The sequence below is a fragment of the Amblyraja radiata genome, chromosome 5 (genome assembly GCF_010909765.2).
Source record: "Amblyraja radiata isolate CabotCenter1 chromosome 5, sAmbRad1.1.pri, whole genome shotgun sequence".
Lineage (NCBI taxonomy): Eukaryota > Metazoa > Chordata > Chondrichthyes > Rajiformes > Rajidae > Amblyraja > Amblyraja radiata.
Genome location: NC_045960.1, coordinates 22132663 through 22148375, shown reverse-complemented (window position 1 = coordinate 22148375; position 15713 = coordinate 22132663). Strand labels below are relative to the sequence as shown.

Below are 15713 nucleotides of genomic sequence, written 5' to 3'. Positions count from 1 at the left end.
TGGCAGAGGGTGAGGTGATGTGTTCTTGCTTGAATATGAAGATGAGTTTGGTTGGAATTATGGTTAGGCAGAGCAATAATAAATAGAAGTCTAACATAAGTGTTCCAATGGATTAAGGCTGTCTGAGAAGCTGGAGTTGAATGTGTGCCATGACCAACCTCTCAAAGCACTTCATGGCGGTAGGCATTAAGGCACGCTACCTTGATTTTCTTTGGCATTGGGATAATTGTCCTCTTCTTAAACCAGATGGGAATCTCAGAATGGAGTCGGGAAAGGTTAAAGATGTCCCCAAATATTCCTGCCATGCCCATGATCTTTACCTCGGCCAATTGCTTTCTGTGGGTTCACTCTTTGTATGGTTTGATTGTAGTCATAAATGGTATGATTTGCCTGAATAGCAGCAAAACAAGACTTTTCACAGTATTGCATTGCACCTGGCAGTAATAAAGCAATACCAAATGACTTTGTTTTGATATTTATCATCGAACATACAGTATAGCACAGGAACAGGCACTTCGGCACACTATTGCAAACATGACGTTAAGACCAACCTTTATCTGCCTAGACATAACACACAATCCACCATTCCTTGCATATCCATGTACATACAAAAGCCTCTTAAATGCCACTACCACCAGCATGCTCCAGGCGCTCACCATCTTCTGTGTAAAAAACACTTTCCCTGCACATCTGCTTTAAACTTTGTCCCTCTCACTTTAAAGCTATGCTCTCCAGTATTCCATATTTCCATCCTGGAAAATAGGTTCTGACTGTCTACCCTATCTATGCCTCATTTTTAATACTTCTATTAGGTCTCCACGCAACTTCCAGCGTTCCAGAGAGATTTATCCAAGGCTGTGTAACCTCTCACTATAGCTAATACCCTCTAATCCAGGCATCATTTTGGTAAACCTCCTCTGCCCCCTTTCCAAAGCCTCCACATGCTTCCTGTAATGGATCGACCAGAACTGCTCATAATACTCCAAATGCAGCCTATCCAAATCTCTTTAAAGCTGCATCATGTCTTCCTGGCTCATACTCAATGCCCCAATCAATGTGCTTTTTTTTACTTGTGTTGCCAATTTCAGGGAGTTGTGGACTTGGACCCAAGATCCCTCTACCCCAATGCTTGCCATAAATTGTATATTTTCCCCTTACATTTGGCCTCCCAAACTGTAACACCTCACACTTGCCCGGATTAAACTCTATCTGCCATTTCTCTGCCCACTTTTGTATCTTATCAGGAAGAAGATAGAAGAATAAAATAAGATATGAAGACATATAAAATAGAAAGGATGTTGGTAATTGAAAAAAAAAGCTAAACTTAGTTTATACCTGTGGGTATAAAGCCTTGGGCTTTCCTCGCAAAGAGAACATTTAGTATAGAGCTCTAGGATTATGACTTTGCTTGACAGGAGAATATATGAAGAGATAAGAACTGGAGGCCACAATTATAGGACGCCCTGTAATAAATCTAACAGGGAATTTAAGTTGCTTGCAAAAGAAGGTGAGAATGTGGGACACTGCCACATGAACTGACGCAAATACCATAGCAGCTCTTCAGAGGAACTTGAATATGGGGCTGCGGACTAAACAGATAGTTTGATAGGAATAGCTGAAATAGGATAGGAGTTGGTTTCTGTGGAGCCAAACAATGTAAGGAGCCTCGTGAAAGATGCCAAATCATACCCATTCCTTGGGAAATTCCATGCTGAGGTACAGTTCAACACAGCACAAGTTTAAGATTAGCACTTGGTTCCATGGATGTGGTGACCAATCCAATTTTAACTGGTACCATGAGATCATACTAAATGGAAGTTTTGCTCATTAGTCTTGATATTTGACTATGTTAGGTTTCAGAAGAAACTGTGTGCCGTCCTATGATTGATTGCATTTCAGTGATAGTCACTTGAAGCACTCTGTTGTCCAGATACTTCAGAAGTTTACTTGTGGAATCTTGAAGCACTTTAGGAACATTGATTTTCCATGTAAATGGCACATATGTAATTGCCATAATTTACAATGGCAAACAGCAATAATCTAAATTGGTTTCAGGATAGCAAGCTCCTATAAGTGCAGTAAATGGAAGTGCAAATTTTCTCCATCCTCCAAATGGAGGCGTTACTCAAGATGTCTCAATAAGTCAGAGTGGGATGGAGAATTAGAGGTAGGCATTACACCGTCTTAATCTCATGACTGGCAGAACAGGCTTAATAAGCTTGGATAGCCTGTTCCTGTGATGGGGCCTACCCTGCTCAGATGGTTCACACTGATATAGTTGCCTTCAATCTTTGTAGCAGTCCATCACCATAGGTGAGTTCTGCCCCACCAGGACCGCAGGAGATGGGTAATGAAGGTGGACATCCAAGGAGTCACAAACCATGGAAATCGGCGGTAATCCTCAAGGTGCTTTACAAAGGCTTAATTAAAGGAATGGATGATTAGCCAAAAGGAGGGGAGATATTTCAGATGAAGAAAAGTTTGGCTAAGAAGTTTAGAGTGAGAGGCATTGTGGGTGGGAAACAACTATTCTGTAGATTCTAAAATGCAGAGAATTGGTAAGAAAGGAAGCCAAGAGTGGAGTAAATTAAGGGGAAATAATCATGTTCAACAAACAATTATGAAGGTAAATAGTACGTTAGCCATTGTTGCAAGGGGACTGCCATACAGAACTGCTACAATTGTAGAGTTTTCCTCCGACCGCTAATGGAAAAGTGTATTTATCTAAAGCCAGATATACTTGCCTTGAAGTCGGTGGGAGATTCATTATGCATGAGAGTTACAAATTGAGTATTTATGGATAGAATTGTGGGGCAGGAAGAGGATACTGAGACAGAAAATGTTCAGACAAATATTTGAGAAAAGATGCAAAGCCAGTCAAGCTCAGTTGGTTTGCATGCTAGATTATAGCAGAAAGTTATGTTCCGCAGTGCATTGATTACTATGAAGACACAAGGAACTGCAGATACTGGAATCTTGTGTGCAACACAAAGTGCTGGAGGAACTCAGCGGGTCAGGCAGCATCAGTGGAAGGCATGGATTGGCGACATTTCATATTGAATACGACATTAGGCAGAAGCTCTGTCCTGTTAATGAAATCATTATAAATTGATAAACATTAAGGGCATTTGATTAAAAACTGAAGATTAGATCCATAGGCAAGATACTTATCAGATAGACCATTTATAAGTACCTTTCACAATCCCATGATGTCCCATTTATCATTTTGGAGGGAAAACGTTTTTTTTTTAGAAATATTGCTAAATAACCAACAATTATGCAAAATATCACCCCTTTTAAAATTCTGGCTTTCTTAATGTACTGTGCCACTGACTTTTCTGTTAGGCTCCTGCTTCTGATGCCGATGCCCGCTGTAACATTTCCTGCTTCCTGTCTTCCCCGCTGCTAATTGCCCGCTATTCAGTGGAACAACAAAAGAAAGCAAAGGGTTCAACAGATATCTATTCAACTTCTGAGGGCTGAAAGAGTAGCTTTGATCCAGCACCCTCCATGATCTCCTGGCCACCCAACAGCTTTACTGTAGTCATTGTAGGAATTCTGGGAGCCAATTTGCACACAGTCACAAGGTAATTACCAAATAATCTGCTTTTGTTAAAATTGTGTTTTAAGTTGCAATTCTTGGTCCTGACACCAGAGTGAATTTTTTTGAATGTGTCATTGGATTTATATTCTCCTTAAACAAGTTGGCTGTTTAACTTTGTATCCCAAAGGTCAGACTCTCAGGAGCACCAACCAATCTGTGTACAAATCTCTGGTGGTATGAATCTACCACAATTTAAAAATGTTAAGTAAGATTTTGGCCAAAATCAGCAGTCTTTTGGTTGCAATTTGTGATCTGATTGTCGCTGGCGAGGGTAGTATTTATTTCCCATCCCTAATTGCCCATAAGGAGGTGGTGGAAAGCTGCAGTCCTTCTGCTGAAGCTGTCCTCACAACCTGCTGGGAATATCCAGGTTGGCAACTTGTGTAACTTGGAAGGGAATGTTTCCATGCACAAGATGCCCTTTCCTCCTTGGTAGTGGAGATCACAGGCTTGTCAGATGCTGCTGGATAATGGAGATGAGTAACTGTCATGTATTTTATCGACGATGCACACTGTGATGTTTTGTTCTAGATGGTGTTGACCCACATTTGTAGTTGGAGCTACAAAAATGTATTGCGTCACACGCCTGACTTGTCAAACGTAGAAGAGCTGTAGGATGTCAGGAAATAAGTCACTCACTGCCGGTTACCTGCGTCTGACCTGCTCAGGTAGCCGTGGTATTTACATGCATGGACCAGCTGAGGTTCCTCTCAATAGTGACCTGCAGCACTTGATAGGGGCGACTTGGTAATGGTAATGCCACCCAAAGGCAAGGGTAGGTAGTTCATTTCTCCTGAAAGTAGAAAAAACTACAAATGCTGGAAATCTGAAAACACAGGAAATAGTGGAAACAAGGTCAAGCAGCTACTGTGGAAAGAAAACAATGTTTCAGCGCAGATATCTTTTGTTAGAACTGGGAATGAGATATAAATTGCAGAGAAGGTGGCAGGAGGAATGGGTAGGACAATCGGTGACAGGGAGAGAGATCAGGTTGCACTAATGTGGAGAAAAACCTCATGGAGAATTCACTACTGAGTTTCTACAGTTGGAACATACCCAAATTGAAGAGGAGGAGTTGTCCTAATACTCATTTTAGCTTTGCTCTGGTATTTCAGGAGGCCATGGACAGATAAATCAAAGTAGGATGTCGAATTAAAGTAATGAAGCTCAGGATCACTCCTGATGAATGAAGGTGGATGCTTGGCAAAATTAACCATCCATTCTGCTTTTGATTTCTCCACCGCAGAGGAGACCACATAGTGAGCACCAAATATAGCGCACTAGCCTAATAAAAGTGCAAGTAAGTCCCTGTGTCACCTGGAGAGATTGCTGTAGTCCCGGATGATGGGAAGGGGAGAGATGAAAGGACAGGGAGTTGCATCTCTTGCAGCTGCTGCAACAGGGCAAGTGTGTGGGGATGGAAGGATTGACCAGGGTGTTATGAAGGAGACAGTCCTTTTAAAATACTGAAAGAGGAAGGGATTATACATTACATGACAGAATTTTGTTGAGGATGGCATAAATTGTGAAGGATGATGTGTGGAATATGGAGACTGGTGGGGTAGAAGGCGAGAACCAGGATAACTTTCCTTGCTCTATCCAGATGTCAGATATTGGTGCAGGAAATAGATACTTTATTTCCGTATCTCTTTTTGATGTACTTCTGTGGCATAAATGTTATTTTCTATTAGCAGCCATGTCTGAATTTTGTCTGGCTCTTGCAGCATGCTGACACAGATAGGGACTGGAACATTTTCTATAGGGATGGGCGGGTGACTGTTAGTTTTTAAACTCTGCCCTTCCAGGTCTGTCTTGATGCTTTGCCAGCTGCCTTCACATTTTGGGTCATAGAAACATAGAAAATAGATGCAGGAGTAGGCCATTCGGCCCTTCGAGCCAGCAATTCAATATGATCATGGCTGATCATCCAAAATCAGTACCCCGTTCCTGCTTTCTCCCCATATCCCTTGATTCTGTTAACCCTAAGAGCTATAACTAACTCTCTTGAAAACATCCAGTGAATTTGCCTCCACTGCCTTCTGCGGCAGAGAATTCCACAGATTCACAACTCTCTGGGAGAAAAGGTTTTTCCTCATCTCAGTACTAAATGGCCTACTTTTTTTTTCTTAAACTGTGACCCCTGGTTCTGGATTCCCCCAATATTGAGAACATTTGTCCTGCATCTAGCCTGTCCAATCCCTTAAGAATGTTATATGTTTCTACCAGATATCCTCTCATCCTTGCAGATCCCCTAAATAAAACCGGGGTACGACTTTTACAGTGAACGGGTTGGGTCGTGGGTGGTGTTGTACAACCAAGGGACCAAGTACTGACAATATATGTACAAGTAAATACAGGAATGATATCACAGGACGACAAGGTGTTGAGGGATGCTTTTAGCATGCTGGCCATCATCAGTAAAAGGTGTAGAAGTTGTGAAAGTTTGTTGCAGTTGTCACAATGTTAGTGACGGCATACGTACAGTTTTATGTTCTGTTTTAGTCACCCAGCTATAAGAAAGATGTCATTAAGCTGGAAAGAGTGCAGATATACAAGGACTCCAGGGATTGACATTTATGGAGAGATTGGGCAGGCTAAAACTGTGCCTTGGAATGTGGGAGGATGAGTGATGATCTTATCGAGATGTATAAAATCATGAGGTAATAGAGTGAATGTATGGTCTTTTTCCCAGGGTAGGTGAATCAAGAACTAGAAGGCATAAGATGAGAAAGATTTAATAGGAACCATAGAGGCAACATTTTCATAGGGTGTGAGTATATAAAATGTGCGGCCAGAGGAAGTGGTTGTTGCAGGAACATTTAAGAGATTTTTAAATAGATACATGAATGGGAAAGGTTTATCAGGCTATGGATCAAATGTGGGCAGATGAGACCAGCATAGATGGCCATCTTGGTCAGCATGGATGAGTTGGGCCGATAGCCAGTTTTCATGCTGCTTGACTCTTGTCTGGTTTCATTGCCTCAGTTGGTGCCTAGTAGTCCATCTGGTTATTCTTTGTCTTCACCTAGCAGTAATGGTACAACCGAGTGGTTTGCAAAGCTATTTTAGAGTGCATTTAAGTGTTTATTGTAAAGTTGTGCAATATATTGCCGTGGCTATAAAATTAATGAAATGTGGATATAATTGATTTTATCCGTTCACTTATAAGAGATAGCATCAGTTTCATTGAGAGAATGTAAACTGCCATTCAGGGGTCATTATAATGTATTCTATTGTCCTTTAAAATTGTACCGATGGTCATTCAAATTTGATATCCATCTTTATCATCTACATTGTTATTTTCATTTATTATAAAGTACACTGTCGGCTGGCCCATATAGTTTTGAGGAAGATGGAATTATGATTCTTAACCTTTCAGCTTGTTTGAAACATTTTTTCAAATAAATATGAAGTTAACAGAAATGAAATATCCCTGAAACAAGAAAGCATCTTTCAGAAACAGAAGGGGGTCCTGGATTATTTCATAGGTTCTCAACACAGAGAACCATACATATTTACAATACTGAATGCCATCCAGCCCATAGTGTCCATACCAGCCCAGAAAAGCTACTTAGAACAGCCCCTAAATATTCCAAAATTATAACCACTCCTGTTTGCCACAGAGCGAAATCAGACAGCCAAACAGAGGACGAGGATGAAGAATACGAAGATGATGATGAATATGTCCCAGAATGGCATGATACGTATGATAATGAAGATATTGACGAAGATGATTTTTCAGATGAATCTGAGAATCTGGAAAGAGATTTCTTTTATCTGGAAGATGACGATGTTTATGACTAAAGAGAGTTGAGATTTATTTATATATATTCTGAATGAGTGGACAATTTAAGGTAAAATAAGAAATGTAACTGATTATAGTCGGATCAAATTATCCCGATGCACTCTGATAACAGCACCCTCCACTTTTTTGTTGGGCCACCTCTGGTTAACTGGCTACTTAATTTCTTTTAAAAGCTGAATTTATTTTGGAGTTCAGATTCAAGTTAAAAAAAATACAACGAAGGAAAAATGCTGAGGGAATTTTTTGTTACATGTATTTAACTACACTCCCTGAGAAGGGACTGAAAACCTGCTACTGAGTTGGTTGTGGGAGATGTACACTATGTTCAGCAAAGAAACGAAGGGCATCAAAGCTGAAAGCTTCCACCGTTTGCATAATGTTCTATCTTTGACAAATTCCAGTTATGCAAGTTATGAAAATAAAATACTTCCAATGTATAAACTTGTACTCTCTTCCTCCTTATCCATTTTTTATTTAATCAAATAAAATGTAATTGTTCCCCACACTGTCTCAATATGAAAAATCACCCCTTTTTAACCTCAACATTCTGCCACCTTGTTTGCAGATTTTAAAATTCTTGTTTTACTAATTCATCCAAGGCCTTCCTAAGCACACCTGCGATTTCAGCTTGTCTCATGCCAGCTCACTCTTATGAATCTGTTATTGAACCACCACTGAACTTTAATGCCACGTTCATCCAAGCACTCCCACTGCAACCCATTCACCGGTGGGATTGTTTCCTGAATCTCTTCAGCTTGCCATCTCTCTTAGCTTTAGCAACAAAGCTCAAGTCACACACGGGGGAGCCGTCCTGTATGGGTATGGCTGCCCAGCCTGCAGCTGTCCGTTTTTTCACCTCTTTTTTAAATTTTTAGTGAGTTAAAGTGTTTTGTTTTTGGAGGTGTAGTCTTTTTTATGTGGGGGGTGGGGGGGTGGGAAGGGGGAAGCTGCTTTTCAGGACCCTCCCTGGTCGGAGAGGCGGCTTTCCTCCAAGCTTTCCTCCTTCGACCCGTCCTCAAGGCCTACCAGCGGTCCTGGAGCGGTGTTTCCTGAGGGGACCTGCCAGAACCGCGGCATCGGCGGCGGCACAGCGTTATCACGGAGCGGGCGATGTTTTGCCCGGGTCGCCGCGCTGGAGCTCAGGTATGCTGGGACCGCCGATGAAACATCGCGGGTCTGTGGAGCGGCCAGCTGCGGCGCTGAACTTTACATCAGGAGCCTGGGATCTCTTGCCGAGATCGCCAGTGGTGGAGCTCATCCAGCGCGGCCTTGTTGGCTTCAGAAGCCGCGGTCTCGGGTAAGGAAGCTGCCGCTCCAGGTACCCAAGCCGCTGAGAGGAATCTCCCGACGCTGGAGCACCATCATCCGGCGAGAAGGACCTGGGACATTGGGCCTCTGTAAAGGCGACTGCGGAGGCCTCAATAGGCCTGACTATGGGTGGACATGGGGATGGGGACTGGACTTTGTGCCTTCCCTCATAATGGGGAACCATTGTGGGGGGATGTTTTTATGTTTAAATTTCTTTATTATTGTTATGTTGTATTCTTTTTAATGTGCTGCAATGGCAATCCACATTTCACTACACCAATTGGTGTGTGTGACAAATAAAGAACCTTTGAACCTTTGAAATCTCAAGTCACTTCAGCATTCCTTTTTTTAATGTAAAAAAATCCCTTTTAAAAGCAAGTTGAAGTGTTTTGAATATTATGATATTTCCAAAGGAGAAAATTCCAATAATCTCTGGTGACAGATCTTACATTAAATTTTAATGTATCAGATATTGATTTAAAAAAACAAACTAAATGTTACCAACTTCTTAAACACTCTCAAGTTTCTCTCAAAGGGTAAATGGTTGATGTTTTGGGTGATTCCAAACCAGAGGAAAATAGTTAACAGTTAGAATTGGGAGCAGAGTGAACTTCCAGAAACCCACAGTCTTTATTCTTTAACACAATTATATCATCCGCAGTTTTGTGCTCATGTATTCTCTTAGCTTCAGTTTAGTTTTCCAACAACATGAAATCAGGACTTGAAATGTGGCCCAATATTCCATATCATAATCAGTTCACTCCGATACTTCAATTGTTTTATTCTCTACTTTGTGCCCTCCCAAAGGGGAATTTTTTTAAAAATGTTGCATTTACAATGTTGCTCTGTTGTGTCTTGCATCTTTGATAAATCCACTCCCAGTCCCCAAACCCCAAATCCATCCCAAATTAGTCGCCATGTTTGGCCAAGTTACAAAAGTAAATTCAAATTAACATTTAACTGAAATGCTCAGGGATATGGTAGGTGCAATAAGGACAATTGCTTAAAATACATCTTGCTTCCTTTGATCTTCCCCTTTCAATAATCCCAACAACTCAAACAGAAGGATTTAAATTTGACTGAACAATATTTGAAAATCAGCTATTCTTAATTTGTAATTTCAGGACTCTTTAAAAGTCTGAAGTTATGTTGGTAATGTGAGCTATCCAGTGTTGTCCACTACAGAGAAAATAAACTTAAACCAGGAGGTGAAATCACACGCACCTCTTCTATTTTAACCAAAACACAAATTGTCGTCCAGACATCTTGTATTTTAATTCAAGGGATTTACGTGCATGTAAGTACAAAGCACAAACAGTTAACATGATGCACATAGGGCTTCCTATTTTAGTAATTGGAGTACACTGTGCTTTATCCATGCCTATAGCTGTTGCTCAAAATATTGTTGTATGACTATTTCCACTTTCTCCTCTGAATAATCCTTCACATGGACGTTTGTTCCATTCGCTGCTCCTCGAATCATTGCGGAAAGAGCTAGAAAACAAATGATTCAATAAATCACTGGTCAACACCCAGGTTGATGAGGTATTACGAGGTTCCGGTCAGAAAAATATGGACATACACCAAGTATAGGCAAGTGGGATCAAGCAAGTTTTTGAGGAGCACAAGGGATTTAGGAGTTTACTGGAGAAAATAAGGAGGGCAAAACAGGTATACAAGATATTACTGACAGATAAGGTAAACGAGAATCCCAAAAGATTCCGAGCATAAAGAAGAAACGGGTAAGTATATCCCTTTAAGGATCAGAGTGGTAATTTATGTGGAGCCGCAGGAGCTAGGCAATGTCTTACATGACTACCTAAAACCTTTCCTGATAAATGTCCAAATGTTGTTATTGTACCTGCCATAACTATTATCTCTGGCCACCTGTTCCATATACATATCAACCTTTATGTGAAAAAGTTGTCCCTCAGGATTCTCTCTCACCATAAACCCATGATCTACATTGAAAAAAAGAATGCATTTACACGGTCTAATCCACAAGATTGTATATATCTCCAAGATCACTCCTTACCCTTCTGCACTCCAAGGAAAATTGTCCTATCCTGCCCAACCTCTCCCCATAGCTCAGGCCTTTGGGTCCTGGCCACATCCTCATAAATCTCCACTGCTCTTTTTCCAGCTTAATGGTATCTTTCCTATAGCAGGGAATCCTCATAATGCACTCAAACCTTTCCTGTGTTGTCTAGTGCGTTTTAGGTATAAAAGTGACCATAATTTAAAAGTAATTTAAAAGTGAACACCAGCATAGCATAAGTGTTACAATCCCACAAATATAGAACTTATATTTGAATTGAAACAAAGAAACAGTCTGTACCCACTACTCGTATTTCCCAACCACTATGAGGATGTGGCTCATGAAGGCTGCTTGCTTGGATTTCGCAATATATGTTGTACTTGGGAGGTTGAATGTGAGGGGAAAGTACATAGTTCATGGTAAGACCTTTCACAGCATTGATGGACAGAGGGATCTCGTTGTCTGTAAATAGCAAAGCAAATCGATAGAGTGGTAAAGAAGGCATAGGGTATGCTTTCCGTCATCAGTTGGAGTGTAAGAGTCAGAAAGTCATGATGCTGCTTTATAGGACTTCAGTTAGGCCGCTGTTGGAGAATTACATATAGCTCTGGCCGCCCCATTACAGGAATGATATGGAGGCTTTGGAAAAGGTGCAGTAGAGATTTACCAGAATGCTGCCTGGATTAGAGAGTACTAGCTATAAGTAGAGGTTGGAAATAGTGGATTGTTTTCCTTGAAGCATCAAGTTGAGGAGAAGCCAAATAGAAATATATTAAAGTATGAGAGGCATCGATAGAGTAGACAATCGGAATCTCTTTCATGTTAAAGACTAGAGGGACAGGTTTATAATTTAAAGAAATTGCGCAGGGAATGTTTTTTTTACACAGAAAATGGTAGTTGTCTGGAACATGCTGCCAGGATTGATAGTGGAGGCAGATACGATAATAGCATTGAAGAGGCTTTTAGATTGGCAGATGGATATGCAGGAAAGAGATGGATATGAATCACATGCCGGCAGAGGAGTTTAACTTGGCATGTTCAGTACAGATAGTGACATGGGGTCTGTTCCTGTGCATTTGTTCATTACATGTATATTATTTCCAGACAGTTTCCTCAGCACGCAAAACAGATTAGTTCTAGATATTGTAGTTCTATATTAGTACAATATTAATACAAATTCAATTAATACCAATTTAAACATTCCAGTTCACCTTTCAGCATCAGAACTTGTAATCCAAATTAGTAAAACTTGAGAATAAACATATATCCTCTGTGGTGCATTTTTTCCAAGAAAATAAGATTATAAAGCAAGAGGGATGGGAAAGTACTTGATATACTTGAGAAAATACATTTGGAATTTAACTTGATCTTGTGTTTTAAGCAGAGCAAAGTGCTCAGACCCTAGGTTTGTTTAGACTCTTTGCGATTCAGGTACGCACCATAGGTTGACGGTGTCCGGAACAGGCACAGAATCTTCTTATTCATGGCCAGAGCTCTCCCAATTTCATAACCAACACCCAAAGAAGGTTGAGTGACCTCTGCCACAATCACTACCGAGGGGAAAGAGATTTGATTACATTATTCAAAACAAGATTAAAAACATCTTCCTTTTCATGGCGGCTAATATGTGCAAACAAGGACGTTGTTAGTTTGGACCTGGGTGTATATCAAAATAACTTGCCTCAGTCATGACAATAATAGGGTTACCCATTGAAACTTTAACAAGTACTCAGATAGAGAAAAAGAGGCTGTTACTGAAGTTTACAGACAACAGTAACTTAGAGTATATAATCTGTGAATGAGTGCAATCAGTGGTTCAGCAAGTGGACAAAATCTTGGAAAACATATTCAGTGTGGGATATACAAGATCGCCTGCTTTGGTCAAGGAAGGTAGGTGACAACATTCTGTACATCATGAAAATCAGGGGAGCAAACACATATGGAGCAGATGTACACAAATGTTAATTAAAATCCAGTGAAGACATCAATAGAGCACTGAAAATAATTTTTTTGGGGGGGGGGGCTATCATCAGATTTAAGAAAGAAAATCATGTTTACCAAATTATTTGAATGTTTTTTGGGCTGTAACTAGCAGAATTGAGGCCAACTAGTACTTTGAAATGGTGCCACACAAGAGATTGTTACACAAAATTGGAGGGCAGAGGTATTGGAGGTAAAGTACGAGTGAAATGACAGACAATCAGATGGTCATTTTTGGATTGTGTGGCTCTATCTAGTGGGGTACTGCTGGATCAGAGCTGAGGTCCTAGCTCTTTACAATCTTCAATGTTTTTGATGAGGGTGATCCAGTGTAATGTATTCAGGTTTGTTGATGCTACAAAGCTGGCTGATAGTATGGGCTGTGAAGAGGATATGAGGGGACATATCCAGATTAAATGAATGGGCAATGACATGACAGATTAAATAAGGTGTAAAAAAGTATTAGATCATCCACTTTAGGAATAAGACTAAAATGGAATAATGATTTCAAAATAGCACGGGTAAATGTGTTGCTTTTCAGCAGATGTCTTTCAATGTCTTTGTGCATGATTAACGCAGTACAGCAAGCAATAAGGGAAATGATTTGTGATGGCCTTTGGTACAAAAGGTTAAATACATGAGCAGTAACATTTATTCAATTCAATTAAAAAAAACGAAGTGTTGGAATAATATAAAGGATATTTTTTTCCTAAATGTCACAACCAACACAAAGTTCTGAATTGCCTACTCCTGCTTCTTTATCTTCTGTTAAAACATAATGCAGGCCATGGTTGAATTGGATCCAACTCACCGGAGAAATGGTGTTCATGTTCTTTTATTCAGAAGTAAACACCGCCACCCTTAAGTACAGAAAACAGAAACCGGTGCTACTCAGAATTAGGAAGCAACATTTGCATTGGCTAACAGCAAGTTGTGCTGGTAGGTTCACCTTTTAAGTTGTGACATTAGGCTTCTGCTAGTCTCTCCACATAAATTAAGAATTAAATATCTCAACAGTTTAAGGGTTGATTTTTGAAATGAAAGTATCCGCAGCTTCCGAGTGCATCTCAGACTCACCGTCAGCCTCCCGCAGCCATTGCAAATCTCTATCGTGGATGTGTTTATCATCAACTTGCATTCCACCCTCCCCTGTGAAACAAGCAGAAATGAAATGAACCCTCGCTGATGACGTGCACCTGGGACGATGGCAGCCCCGACAACAACCTGCCTGAGATCGATCAGTGCGGCAGTGCCACAAGTAGGAGATGGCAAACACAACCATTCAGTCTGTATGAGGTGAGTTTTGCACCATGGACGAGTTGGTTTGGTCTGTCAGCAACTATCCTCCGACAGACGTGAGGATGTTTTTTTGGGGGAAACTCAACTTTTTTGGCAGGTGAGGGAGGTTCAGCGGACCGGGCAGCACCGGTGGAGGCAGTGGACCCACGTCGTTTGGATTCGGGATCTTTCGGACTGATGCGTTTACCATCAGTTTCCAATTCCAGCGGCATCACGACGGTGCGACCCGCTGAGTTCTGCCAACGCTTTTCCTCAGCTGAGGAATGGCCAATCCTCCACCCTTCCCTCCCCTCACCTGTGGCCGGGTGCTCTCTATCCCCCCCTCCTCCATATGGGACCGGGAAGGAGTCTCCGTCTCCACCCCGGGCCCGGAGGGTGCCTTCTCTCCCCCCGGGAGGGAGTGAGGGAGCCTCTCACCAGCCCGACCCCGGAGCCGCGGCCCCCGCGCGTTTGGAAACTCTGCACCGGGACCTTTCTCGCTGAGCTCGGGGCGGCCGACGTGCTCGGTGAGAACTTGGCCGAATCTCTTCAACTGGCCGATGATCCTGGAGTAAATGCCCGCGTCCCCTCGCCCTCCTCGGATGCTGCCGCAGAAGTAAATGCGGAGACTCATGGCCGCTTCCCGCTGCAATGTGGCTGGCGCCCCCGGGCTGGGGAGCTGTTGGGCGGGGACAGTCCGCGAAGCGCACCGCTGACCCCGCGTTACTCTTTAACTTGCTGCTGGTGTTAAAATGAGACAGATAAAGAGTCGGCGTCCCCTCCCCTCCCCTCCGCCAAACATTCCTCATTGCGTCCTTTGCACTTTTCTTTATCTGAACTCTAACGTTGTAACTGCCAAAGATCATAGAGCGGAGCTTTGGTAATGTAACCACTGTATTCTGCATTCCGGGTTTTTGTACTTTTGCACAGGAAGTTGTACTGGTATCTGGCTTGGTTTTACTCGCGGCTGGTAGAATTTGACTGGATAGCACGCAAAGTTTATTCAATGGAAACAAGGAACTGCAGATGCCGGACTTTCACTATATTTCCGTATACACCACAACCGTAAACAATACCAATGAACGTATAACATCTGTTTCTGACAAAGTAGTCGCTTCAAAAGGGAGAAGCAACGGGCACATTGGATGACAGTTTTGTAGAACAGCTCCATTCAGTCTGCGGAGGCAACCCGGAACTTCCAGTCTTTGAGCATCATTGGAACAGCACAAGAGGCTCTTGGGTTCTGCCTTCTGTCGAGCCAAGCTGCGATGCAGTCGGATTGAATGCTCTCACTGGTGGATCTGTAGAAATTGGCGAGACTCAGAGGGGTGACTGCAGATGCTGGAATTTTGAAAACAAACTGCTGGAGGAACTGAGCAGCTGTGGAGGGAAATGGACAGACGGTGTTTGTGGAATTCCCTGCCACAGAGGGCAGTGGAGGCCAAATCACTGGATGGATTTAAGAGAGAGTTAGATAGAGCTCTACGGGCTAGTGGAATCAACGGATATGAGGAGAAGGCAGGCACGGGTTATTGATTGGGGACGATCAGCCATGATCACAATGAATGGCGGTGCTGGGTCGAAGAATGGCCTCTTACTGCACCTATTTTCTATGTTTCTATGTTTGGGTTGGCACTCTTCAATCCCTCCACAGTAGCTGCACTTACTCTGAGGAATTAAAGGAGTCGGTATGTCGGAAA

General features: G+C 42.0%; 2 protein-coding genes across 6 annotated transcripts in view; one reads left to right on the top strand and one right to left on the bottom strand.

The window, feature by feature from the left end:
- Window positions 1–7846, top strand: part of cul9 (cullin 9) — a 153424-nt gene extending 145578 nt beyond the window's left edge. For 4 of the 5 annotated variants that reach the window (XM_033020721.1, XM_033020723.1, XM_033020722.1 and 1 more), the window contains exon 40: window positions 7228–7846. In XM_033020721.1, the coding sequence (XP_032876612.1) occupies window positions 7228–7408 (181 nt within the window). In that variant the 3' untranslated portion in view covers window positions 7409–7846. Of the gene's footprint in view, window positions 1–3345; window positions 3588–7227 lie in introns of all 5 variants that reach the window. The other variant, XR_004411993.1, reaches the window with a different exon arrangement.
- Window positions 7847–9967: 2121 nt separating this feature from the next.
- dnph1 (2'-deoxynucleoside 5'-phosphate N-hydrolase 1) lies at window positions 9968–14881 on the bottom strand. Its single transcript, XM_033020719.1, has 4 exons — window positions 14506–14881; window positions 13813–13884; window positions 12195–12305; window positions 9968–10211 (listed from the first exon to the last, which is right to left on the bottom strand). The coding sequence occupies exons 1-4, from the start codon at window positions 14645–14647 to the stop codon at window positions 10099–10101; spliced, it is 438 nt and encodes a 145-aa protein (XP_032876610.1). The 5' UTR covers window positions 14648–14881; the 3' UTR covers window positions 9968–10098.
- Window positions 14882–15713: the final 832 nt, after the last annotated feature.